The sequence below is a fragment of the Ochotona curzoniae genome, unplaced genomic scaffold (assembly GCF_017591425.1).
Source record: "Ochotona curzoniae isolate NIBS_2020 unplaced genomic scaffold, NIBS_Ocur_1.0 contig_1274, whole genome shotgun sequence".
Lineage (NCBI taxonomy): Eukaryota > Metazoa > Chordata > Mammalia > Lagomorpha > Ochotonidae > Ochotona > Ochotona curzoniae.
This window is the reverse complement of record NW_024465023.1, coordinates 11,687,671-11,700,679: the sequence shown is the minus strand read 5'-3', so window position 1 is coordinate 11,700,679 and position 13,009 is coordinate 11,687,671. Positions and strand designations below refer to the sequence as shown.

Sequence of the window (13,009 nt, the reverse complement as noted above, 5' to 3'; positions counted from 1 at the left end):
CATCACTCAGGGGCAATTTGCAGGAAGGGGCTCAGCAGAAGGCAAGCAGCACCTAACATTCTGAGTAGGTTCTGAAACAGACTCCTGCAGCCCACTACAGCATCCACTACATGGTCATTTCAGGGACCAGGGTAAAAAGAACAGAACTGAAATTCCAACACCCTATGAATGTTAGAAAACAGATTAAGTTCTAACCATTTAAAGCTGCCTCATCTGAACCAGATAAACATATTCTCCACCATCCCTCATGGCATTCACCTGTGCATGTTTGCAACCCCCTGCTTTAGTATAACCCTCAAAGATGGGGCTTGTATTACCTGTTGGTGTTACTTCCATATCTAGCCAAGCAATTGTTAGAGCACAGCACAAAGATTGTTGAATGAATAAATGAGTGAGCAAACTTACTTTTCTCCCCCTGAAAAAGGGTAACTCATTGTAGCGTACACCATTAAAGGGCATGGCTTTGTGTACACTTATTGCCAATGGTTAACAAGGGCTGTTTGATTTTAACCAACTGGTGTAGTGTAAGCCCTATTCTGACACCATCACTGGATCACCTAAGTAAACAAAAACTGAACACAGCATCTGAATGCAAACTACAAAGGAAATTAAAATGCAAAACATATAATACTTGTTTGATCAGCTGTTCCAATCAACTGTGGACCAAGGCTATAGTAATGTCTTATCTATAAAAATAATCATACAAATGGCTTGTTATGGACTATTTTCTTTCCTTTTCTCCTCTGAAACACAACAGCTATGTAAATAATGATGTCAGACTTCCAAAAGAATGGTAACCAACACATTTAAAAGCTTCATGAAAGTATATGTTCCTGGCAAATAATGGCAGGCATAAGGACAGCAAATGCAAAAACTAGTCTGCTTGCTTGTGTCGGACAGCAAAATTTACTTGCCACCACTGAAGTTTTACATACCTGAATATTTGAAATTCCAAGTACCTCTAACTTCAATAAACTCTGTCCACAAACTAGTGAGGATTAATGGTTTTCATCATGTTATGCTAGGGTTAGAGGAAGAGGATTTTGGTTGGGTCCATACTGAGGTGGCAAATAAACACATTGTTAAAACTGCACCACAAATTAAACTGATAAAACTCTTCTGGGCAACAATTTTGCAATAATTACTAAATGCCTTCAAAGAATGGTACCATTTATTTCCAAGGATTTCCTAAGGAAGTTATTAGAATTATATGTAACAATTTAGGTTCATCATACAGATTTTAAATAGGAGATTTGGCTTTCTAAAAATATTTATTTATATTAAAGGCTTACTTATTTTTATTTGAAAGATGAGTTACACAGAGAAAGGAGAGACAAAAAAGAGAGATCTTCGAGCAGATGATTCATTCTTCAAATGGTCACAAAGGCCAGAGCTGATCCAATCCAGAGCCAGGAACGTCTTCTGGGTCTCTCACATGAGTATAAAGGCCCAAGTACTTGGGCCATCCTCTACTGCTTTCTCAGACGCATTAGCAGGGAGCTGGATTGGAAGTATAGCAGTTGGGACTCAAACTGGCACCCATATGAGATGCCTGCACTGCAGGCAGAACCTTAGCTTACTAAGTCACAGCACCGGCTCCTATATATTTATTTGAAAGGCACAATTATAGAAAGGGAGGGAGACAGAGATAAAGGCAGCGAAATCTTGTATTTGTTGATTTCCTCTCTAATGGCTGCAACAACCAGGGCTAGACCAGACCAAAGGTAGGAGCCTGGAGCTACCTCTGTATCTCCGAAGCTCTTGAGCCATCCTCAGCTGCTTTCCTAGGTGTATTAGCAGGGACCTCAAACTGGTATCCATTTGGCATGCTGGCAATTCGATTAGTGGCTTCACTTGCTAGGCCATAACACTGGCCCAAAATAGCTTTGTTTAACATAGCAGAAATTGGGAAGTAACACATGTTACAACAAGAAACTGATTAAACATTTAGTCATACATTCATATGAAGTGATATTATAAAGTTATCAAGATCATAAAGAAGAGCAATTAATACACAGCTTGACTTCCATAATGTTATTTATTTTAAAAAGAATACCAAGTGCCACGTACGGTTTCCATAAAGAAAATCTAGGTGACAATAGTAGTACTGTTTGCTTCATTTCAGGCTTCAATTATGGATGATTTTCATTTTGTTTTTATCATCTTCTATAACTTATGTATTTTCCCAATAAATATGCATTATTTCTGCAAGTTAAGTTATTAAAAGCTATTCCTTCCTCTCTAAAACTACAATTCTTCAAGCTATGAATCACCAAGATGGAATCTGATTGCCTCTCCAAATTGTTGAGGTATTTGGGGCTGCTAATTAATTTCACTATTAATTCTTCACTATGTCCTTTGGGAGATGATGTTCTCTTTGGGATGACAAAAGCCCTTCAGAAGAGTTCATTGCTTTAATGTAGCAAAGTGGAAATTGCACAAATAAGATATAATTAAAGATATGTATGTATATAAAAACACAATTTACAGCAGAAACACAGCAGAGATCATAGGGATGAAAAGTCCCAACTCAGGAAGATGAGGTCAGGAGTCCAAATTCCACTTAAAATCAGCGTTAGATATGTTACACAAGAGAGTCTTACCAGGCAGGATTATTTAGGTTGGAAGGAAATAACATAAGCTCAAGGATCTAGTGAGACAACTCTTGTGCAATTCTGATCAATGTTGATAATAAGGGGGCCAGAAAAACAACAGAAAATGATCTAGGTAACAAGATCAAGAGCTACAATCTCAGATACAAAGTGAAAATTAACTAGAATATGACATTTAACATGCCATTAAATAATCACTATGGTAAAATGGCTAACATTTGAAAAATCAAACCTACTTGAAGACTCTTATTCATGGTGTTCCCTCTGTCTCAAAACAAAAGGTCTTAATGACAGTTTTTATTAAGTAAGATGAACTACTGACTTCTGTTTTTTTTTAAGAAATAAGACCCAGATCTGAATGGCAGGCGACATGCTGTACAGATCTAGGACTTGCAAAATGCTTCCTGACAAAGAGCCTTGAGGGTCCCAGGTCAAGCTGAGCCTCAGTTCCTCGGACTCTGCACTGTACAATGGAGGAGAATAAAGGGATGGATTGGGGCACAGTGGGGCTGGGACCAGGTCAGTTTCTCCTGGACTTACTATAGGGTATGCATGTGTATCACACTCTGAAAAATATTTTTAAATGCTTTCATATTTGAAAGGCAGAGTGACAACGAAAGAGGGAGATGGAGAGAGAGAGAAAGACAGATAGACAGACAAGAGATTTTCCACTTGCCTGCTTACTTTCCAATTAGTCACAGCAGCCAGAACTGGACCAGGCTGAAGCCAGCAGCCTAGAACTCCATCCGGGTCTCCAATGTGAATGGCAGCCATCATCTGCTGTCTTTCTATATGCATCAGCAAGGAGCTGGATCAGAAGTGGGGGAGCCAGAACCTGAACCAACACTCCCATAATGGGATGCAGGCTTCCAAGAGGCAGTTTAATCTACTGAGCCACAGAGTCCTCCCCTCCAAGAAAATCACTGATTGGTGAAAAGTAAATCTGTTTGATACCAAAGTCTACCCTGTTTTCAACATTGCCATAATGCTGCCTAGAAAAAAAAAGGGGGGGGGGATTCTAAAAAAAAAAATTCATGGAAAACGCATCTTATGTAAAAATTATGCATAGATATAAAAAGTACTGCAACAAAATTAAGTCATCTTTAAATTTTATTTTCCAAAGCTTTGGAGTATCTTCACATTTTCTCAACTGCAATATACACATTTCAAGCATATTTATTTTATAACATTCAAATGGATTAGAGGATCCCAGGGAAGTTCACCTGTCTTGCCAAGTGTGAATCCAGCATATGTGTCCATTAACAACGGGGAAGGGAGGGGCACATCTGCTCACATGACCCTCAACTCATGGGCCCTGCTGACAGGCCTCTTTTTGCTCACTCCTCAGGCTGGCTCCAGCAGCCTGAAGCCAAGCTTACTTCCCTGGGAACACACAGATCCCCTGCCAGACAGAGGGTACAATCTCAAAAACTGGCTCTGGCTCTCCCAGGAATCACAAACCAGGGCCTGCCACCCTCCCATGGTCAGATCACCTCTCCCAAAAACTTTCTCTCATTCCTACTTCAAGTTGCTCCCTTTTAAAGCCTTTAATGTGAAACTTGAGCAAGAACCATTCCATGGTTGCACCAACCCAAATGCTTAAGCCAATCCTAGGGATGGAAACAACACACAGCAATGGGTGGCCATCCGGTTCCCTGTGGTTGAGGCCATTTGAGCTGGTATGTCCCCAGTGACAACCTGTCTCTTGTGTGGAAAAGATCCCAGAAGAACCTTAATTATGTATCACATGCATGTTCTAAAAAACTATCCTACAATCTCTGTGTAATTCATCAAGCTTCAACAAAGTTACATATTAGCCAGATACGCTCTCAGTTCACTGGTTTGTCCCATAGACACTGATTAAAATTTGCTGACAGTAAATTCTCAGAATGTCCCCAGTTTAATAATTAACCAAGTCAACAAATAAGGGTCAAATGCAGACTTTCAATCATTGAGCAGACTATTGGCTCATTCTGAGATTCTCCACTCACATGCTGTTCCTTTTCACATACTTCTGTCATTTCAACTAAAGCTTTGTCGTCACATTTGTATGCCAAGTTTATTCCTCTTATTTCCAACTGCTCTCTGGGTGTCTTCCCAGCACCAACTCAAGCTAGCTTATCTTTACCCCAAACCAGTTCTCTCCTTCATCTTCCTCTTTATGCCAACACTATCATCATATCCCAGCTATCACTCAGTCAAAAACCACTAATCACAAAAGGAGTTACATCTTTGGATAAAACATACAAGGCTCCCCATAAGCCACCCAAACTGTCTCCCAAACTTGTCTCCTCCTAGAGTACCTCCCCCAATTCTCCACAGCAACGTTTTTTGGTTTTTTTCATGCATTTGTGATCTCATAAAAGCCAGTCTTTATTTTAAAATGCCGTCTTCATCTAGTCTCTTGATGAAGTCACAGTCATCTATGAACACTGATTTCAAATGTCACCTCCTCTGTGAAGTTTTTCCAGACTTTCTCAGAGTTCATACAGTCTCCGTAAACCACCCTTACATGTTCTTCTATAGAAGGGGTAGGGAATATTCAGCCTGCAGGCCATAAAAGGCCCTTGAAACACTTAGTTCTGGCCCTGCCAAGGCAACTACAGGTGAAGACTCAAAATTCAACAAATCTATATTAGGCTAATTTTGAGTGTGATAATTTTGCATGGCCTGTGAATAACATTGTAGATATCCAAATGGCCCCTGTCCGTTTGGAGTTCTCAGCCCTGTTCAAAAGCATCTATCACAGGTTATTAGTATTAATTGCTCATTGCTGTGTCTTGTGCATTGGCATGTGAGGGCCCGAGGGGCAACGGTCTTGTATAATCCATCTTTTATTCTCTTTAGGACAGGAAATAAATGTTTATTGAATGTATAAATAATGAGCTAATGAATGAACTCCTCCCAGGGCATGCGCCGCCTTCCCTTCCTTGTATTGTTCTGGAGTAGTCCATGGCCCTTCATGGACTGACAGATCTTCCAAGGCAGGAATAACATGCTGTCTTTTTAATTCCCTACTATAGTCTATCCTAATGCCTACTGTTGGAATAAATGACTAAAATGCTGTGGGGGACTGTGCCCTGCAATCTAGCTATGATTAACTAGTGTGAGCTTCATGTAGCAGTCAAGCAACTGAAGGAAGCTGGGCCTTAGGACAAGCACTGTTCTAAGTAATGTTTTTGAGAAAGGCAGACCTACTCATCAGTTCTTTCTTTGCCTCAGAGATTGGGAGTGGGGGTGGGGAATGCTTGTAAAAACAACTAAAATCATATGTGCCCTCTTCATGTGCATCTAACCTGAAGAATCTGAATGAGCTGCAGAGTTTGGGTACCCATCAGAAAGGGCAAAATAATGGGTGTTTTTGATTTGGGAGTAGAGATGCACACTGCGTTATATCTACACATCTCATAGTCTCTGTATACTGTTTCTCTAGATGACTATATGTACGTGCATGTTTACCTACATATCTCTTGATCTTATATTTTGCATGAAGGTTGCCTTATATCAGAAGGAACATATGATATTTGTCCTTTTGTAATTTGTTTATTTCATTGGTCTCTAGTTGGAACTGCTATACATATTTTGACAATAGGATACTGAACTCTCTGCCACTGTCCATACCCATAATGTCAGGATACACTTAAATGGCAGAATGATGGACTTGTGAGTTTTTTTTATAGGATTATACTACTGTAATGATGTAGTATATAAGCAATTGATGGAGGTGGGGAATTGGGGCGGGTGGAAGGTAAAATCACTGAGCCTATGGAACAGTATCATAAAATTACTTACTTAATTAATTAATGAAAAAGATAATGGAGAGGAAGCTAAAAGAATCTGAACCCACTAGGTAAGAAAAGATCTACCAGAGCTTCCTAAGAGGAGCTTTTCTAAAACATCCTCAAGGAGAGAAGATGACAAAAACACTTTGCACACGCATAGCCTTGGCCGACCTAAGCATCGCTGCATTGATTCATCCGTGCACCTGCAGCGCCAGTCACAGGGCCTGGCAAGGGCAAGTTCATGAGGAGTGAAGTTGGGACAGAGGAGGTAGCCTGAGATCCAACACACAGGGGAGGACAGCCAAGGCAGTGGCGGCACAGGTCCAAGGTATCGGTACCCCAATACCCAAAGCCTTGTTGACCTCACCAGGCACAGGAGTGTGAGAATGTCTCAGCCCTGCCCTCCTCTCCCGGAGCCAGGCTGAACCTTGCTCTTGAGGGCTACTTGAGATCTGGGGGTAGATGGTGAGTCCTGGATAACACATCCACAAATTTTGGAGATGACCAAATCATTGCTTAAGCACCAGGAGACCCTGGGTGTTAGCCTCTGTCCTTGCAAAATACAGAGGCTGGGCCCAAGAGCCAAGTTGCAGTTTGGCCACTCTGTGCTTCATATCTGGCATAGAGGAATAAAGAGAAAGAAAAGGAAGAAAAGAGACGTTTGCTAAGAAGTCCCCTGCGGCCTCAGAGAGACCTTTTCCACAACCACAGGGCCTCCGAAGATCAGGAGGTTCTGAGAAGTCTGGCAATTCGACGTTCCTTCTGGCCAAGACCACTGCCAGGCTTGTGCTGCAAGCACAGGTCAAGTTACAGCAAATAAGTGACTTCTGCAGCTCCCTTCAGTAGATGTCGCCCAGCCTCTGGGCTCCTTTCCCCTGGCTTCAAAATTTTTTAGCAAGGCCTTGAGGCACCAAGCTTAGTTCAGAGCCTGGCCCTAGACCTTCAACAGGCTTCATTCAGCTGCGGACATCCCATCCCCCCAGCTTCTGCTCAGGGCCACACCAGCTCTGGCCACCCCAGAGGGAACCGATTCCTGCCGGGCACGGTGTAAAGTCCGGGATCTGCAAGGTCGTGCCGCGCTCCCCCGGGCTGCCCTGCAGCGCCTCCCCGCCAACCCCCCACCCGTTCCGGGGCAGCGGCCACCTGTTTGAGCGCAGCATGAGGAAGGAGGGAGCACAGCCGGCACTGACCTGAAATGCCGCCCCCCACCACGACCACATCACATTTGCTGCTCATGGTGCTCGCCTCACTCCGGGCCGCCCCGGTGCCTGCTGTTCTGCTCTCCAGGTCGCCGCTCCCGCTCGTACGCCGCCGTGCTCTGGCCCCACGCTCCAACGCCTCGTCCGGGGCCGCTATATTGCCGGACAGGCGCCACCGGGACGCTCAGCCACGCCCGCCCGCCGACGCACAGGCCGGGTGGAGCAGCTCGGCCACCGGCCCCGCCCGCAGCTCGGCCTTCCAGGCCCAGGGGAGGAGGGGTGGTGCCTGGACCCATAGGTCATCAGAGAGCTCAGAGTAGCCATCCCGTGACCTTCTGCCACGTGTTTTTACGTATGTCTACCTAGTGTGCTATTGAGCTTGGGGGCTGGGCGACTGACAGATTGGGGTATCTTCTGCTGGTGCCCCAAGGCCTCCTCGCTATAGTGCGAAAAATCACAGATACTAATTAAGCTCTTTCCAGGTTCCAGGTTCTGTGCTGAGAGCTTTATGTATGATTCCTGTACAATTTCAGGGCAACACATTTCACAGATGAGAAAAGTGAAAGTAGCGAGTGAGAAAGGTAAGCTAAAAATAAGAAAGAATTCCTCCCTATCCCCTCCTCCACTTTTGCAGTACCTGTGTCCCTTGGGGAGTCATGGGTGTTGCATGAGCTTGTGTGGGAGGCTGGCTCTACACCCAGCAACCTGTGGGCAGGGGGAGGTTTTTCTGGGGCTTGACATCAACATGTAGGAAATTCCCAAAAATCAAGTAACATCTTTCCCCACTCCCTGCAGGGTTAGGGCCTTGAATTTGTTATTTAGTACAAGATAGCCTTTTGTAAGGAGCAAGGGCCTTGGATTTATTATTTGATACACAATAGGCTTTTGTAAATCTTCCCTGCTTGGGCCCAGCACAGCAGCCTCTGACTTGCAAGCGCTGGGGGCCTATATGGGTGGCAGGCTATTCCATGTCCTAGCCAGCTCCCTGCTTGTGGCCTGGGAAGGCAGTGGACCATTGCAGTTACTTGGGGAGTGAACCAGTGGATGGAAGTTCTTTCTCTCTCTTTGTCTCTGTAAAATCTCACTTTCCAATAAAAACGATAAACAAATAAATCTTAAAAAAAAAAAAATCAGGCCCAGCATGGCTCCTCAGTTTGCAACCACTGGGATTCCATACAGGTGCTGGCTCATGTTCCGGCTGCTCCACTTCCCATCCAATTCCCTGCTTGTGGCCTGGGAAAGCAGTCGAGGATGGGCCGAGGTCTTGGGACCCTGCACCTGCGCGGGAAACTCAGAAGGAAGCTTCTGCCTTCGGTTCAGCTCAGCTCCTGCCAGTGTGGCTGCTTGAGGGGTGAACCAGGAGATGGAAGATCTTTCTCTCTGTCTCTCCTTCTCTGTGTAAATCTGATTTTCCAATCAAAATAAATAAATCTTTTTTTTAAAAAAAAATCCCTGCTTGATGCTTAGTCTCTACTTGCTGGCTCCTTATTAGCTCTCAGAGTGTGCTGTTGTCAGAGCCTTGGCTCCTCCTCCCTCCTGCCCAGCAGTTCTCCAGGCTGCAGTGCTGCTGCTCAAAATGTCTCCCAGAGCCCAGCAGCACCTGCAACCTAGAAACCATGGACCTGAACCCCAAGGCCTGGCCCCGTGGCTGCTCTGCAGGAAAGGCTTGGCAAGTCCTTCTGGAGCATCTCTGACCACAGGGCTCTGAAGCTTTGGGCCACTCCTGAGCTGTGGTCACTGTCCCCCAGTCTCCTGGTCTGTGATGAATCATCTTTCAGCTGAGATGGGTGCATGGAGTGGCCCCTTGTGGGATCTACTTGGAATCTGTCTCTTTACTATTTGGCTCCAGTGGTGCCGGGTTAGCTAAGGCCATGCACAGACTGACTAGCCCTTTTAGTTAACTAGCTATTGGAAAGACAGAGATGAGGTGCAGTGGGGAGGGAAGTGAGCAGATCTCCTGTTCATTGATTCACTCCCCAAATGTCCACAAAGGTCAGGCTTAGGTCTAGCTCAAATTAAAAGCCTGAAACTCCATCTGGATCTCCCTCATGGGTGGCAGGGCTTCAAGCACTGGAGCCATCGTCCGTTGCTTCCTAGGGTGCACATCAGCAGGAAGCTGGGTTGAAGAAGAGCAGTCAGGATTGGAACCAACCAGGCCCTGGAATTTGGGATGTGAGCCTTCCAAGGGACATCCTAGCCACTACACAAAGCACTGACTTGCTTTTCTATATGCAACTGGCAGTTCTGACAGTACCTGGAGGAAACAGCTACAAATAATCTTCCCAACACAGAGGGAACTAGTTACCTTGTACTCTGTGAAGTTAAAAATAAGTGTAATGAAAACTTGGGCCTTTGTCACAAGGCAAACTGGAGACCTTAGAGGGGCTCTAAGGACACCCCCACAACCCTCCCACCCTCTGCACTGTAGAATCATTGGAACCCTCAGTTTCCTAGGTGGGATGACTCTGCATCTTGTGGCCAAATGAGAAGCAGTGTTTTTCCAACATAAACTTGCACACAAATCATCCTGGTTGTGGGCGGGATCTGAGAAAGCGTATTTCTGGTCATTTGCACCTAATGCTACTGCTGTTGGCCTGTGGACCACACTCTGAGCACATTCTTGTTTACTCCAGGCCACTGCCTATCCATCAATGCCAGAACTACCTGCACCCATGCTTTGGAGTCCCTTGCCTATCTTCAGGCACTGGGCTTGAGAAGGTATCTATTTATTCCACTGGCATTTATTGAGCACCTACTATGCTGAGCCTTGGCTAAGCAATAAACAAGACAAAGGTTGGCCCTACCTTTGTGGTGCTCACGCTCCATCAGGGGACATCTGGAGACCGTGATCACAAGCAGAGTTCTGAATGCTACTCTGCATCACATAGCAGGGTCAGATAACTTTGCTCTGGCAAGTTATCTTGGTCAAGGACTTTGAATGATCACTACTGGGACTTGAATGATCACTAGTGGGTAGTTATTGAAGAAGATAAACACTCTAGGCAGAGTAGCAAATTTGAAACTGGAAGAAATGGAACAAACTACTGGAGAAAAACATCTTCTATCACCCTTAAGACTTGCCCACCACAAAACTGTCAGTGAATAATATGATAGTAACAGTGAATGATTAATAGTGAGTAGAATTGGCAAGAAGCACATTTATTTATGTGTGGGTTTGTGTTGACGCGTTCCAACTAGAAAGGATAAATGCATTGTATTGTTTATTTAGTCCTTTAAGAATAATTTATTGAGCACCAAGTCTGTGTCAGGCATTGTGCCCATCTTTAGAAGTATGCCATCGTAAACAAGAGATGGGGTGAGTTCTAAGAAATTCAATATTAAAACACAGTGACCAGAAACCTAATTCCTATTCCAAAGGAGCCACACTCAGCACCCATAAGCAAGGTGCACAAGGCAATGTTGTTTACCTTTAGTGCTATTTATTTACCTTTCAACTTGATAAAATTCATTTTCTACCTTCAATTGAAATGAACATCTGTTCCTTTGATTTTTTATTAGAAGATGGCCAAAGAGATAAAATATCCTTATTACTTCTTTCTTGCTGTGCAGCTTTTCATTAACAGATATTTCTCTTATGATATTCCACAGGAGGTTTCAATAAAAAAAGCAGGCTGTGCCCACATTGTTCATCAGATATGATCTAAGTTGTACATTTTGCCTTTATTTTTTGATGTTGGAAGCTAAACAGTGGATAGAAAATTTGTTTTAGAATTAGATTCTTTAGAGCTTACCCAATACTCTACTCATCTTTAAAAACAAAAAATAAAAACAAAGTAAAACAAAAAAACAGGCAGTGAGTGATACAACAATGTAAAGTTAAATCACCACAGCTCTTTAATAACAGTATTCCTGGCTTCAGCTTGCTGCAACCCTGGCTGTTGTGGGCATTTGGGGAGCGAATTAGAAGATGGAAGAGATTTCTCTCATCTCTCTCTATATATACATCATATATACATATATATTATATATATACATAATTATATGCATACATATATGTATATTTAAACCCTGCTTTTTGAAAAAATAAGACATTTGAGAAATTGAGAAGAACATCTTTATGATATTATTTTTATCCAAAAGCATGAAGTGTTTTTCCATTCGTTCCAATGTAACTTTCTCTATTTCCAAACAGTTTGTAATATTCCGCATACCGGTTTTGAATGTAAGTAATTGATTTTATGTCTAGGTGTTTTATTTACTTTTTCTCTACTGTGAATGAAACCTTTAATTTTGTTGCATCTTTGACCATGACACTTTTTTGAATGAAGGATTTTATTTCATTAAACATTCTTGTAATTTGCAGTCTTTTTTTTTAATGTATTTGGACTTGCAAGTTAAGATTTTGAAAATACAGGTAGCATGGCCTTAGAATGCCTAGGGAGACTTTGAAAAAGAAGAGTCAAAATAAAGGGAGGTAATGGCCTGACCTTACCAGACTAAAAACATGAATATTTTCTAGATTTGAGTTTTGTCCATCTTTGTTGAGGTATAATTGGCAAATAAAAATTGCTTATATTCAAGGAGCACAAGATGATTTGATATGTATACATTTTGTGAAATTATTCCTTCAGATTAATTGATACATCCATCAGCATATAGTCACAATTTAAAATGCGTTTTTTGAGAGAGAGAGAGGGGGAAAAAAAAGAGAGAAGACAGGAAGAGAGAATATTCCCAATTACACAAATATGGTTGACTCTCTACATGCTCACAAAGCCAGGGACAGGCTGCACTCAAAGCCAGGAGCCAGAAATTCAATCCAGCTACCACATCTGCCTGGCATATCAGCACTATTTCCCAGTGGTTAAGATGCTAGCTAAGGTGCTTTCTTCCCATGTTGGAATACCTGGATTTGATACACAGCTCAGCTCCTGACTCCAATTTTCTGCTAATGCTGACCTGGGGAAACAGTGATGATGTCTCAAGCAATTATTTATTTGAGAAGGAGGTGGGGGAGGAAAGATGTTGGGGAGAGAAAGAAGACTATAGCATGTTTACAGGTATCTCATGCTTCTGCCATTTGCTATGATTTGAATACTGTTTCACCCCAAAATTCATGTTGAAACTTAATCTCCAGGGTAGTGATTGGCTGTGTTTCCTTGTGAATCAGATGAAAAAAGGATATGAAAGAGGCTTCACACGGAATGTGTTCTTTTGTCCTTTTGTCCAGCTTTTCATCATATAAGCACACAACTTGCTTTCTTTCATTCCTAAGATTTGTTTACTTACTTGAAAGACAGAGAGCGAGTGAGAGAGAGATGTTCCATCTCCCCAGTTGTTAATGACTGGAGCTAGGCTAGTTTAGAACCAAGATCCAGGAACCCCCTTGTGCTTTCCCATGTAGGTGCAGGGGTCCAAGCATTGGGATCATCTTCTACTGCTTTCCCAGGCTCAT

At 43.1% G+C, this 13,009-nt stretch overlaps 1 protein-coding gene across 1 annotated transcript in view; it reads right to left on the bottom strand.

Annotated features, from left to right (window-relative positions):
• Positions 1 to 7,630, bottom strand: part of MAOB (monoamine oxidase B) — a 99,577-nt gene extending 91,947 nt beyond the window's left edge. The window contains exon 1 of the mRNA XM_041002953.1: positions 7,397 to 7,630. Coding sequence (XP_040858887.1) covers positions 7,397 to 7,630 — 234 coding nt within the window. The remainder of the gene's footprint in view (positions 1 to 7,396) is intronic.
• Positions 7,631 to 13,009: the final 5,379 nt, after the last annotated feature.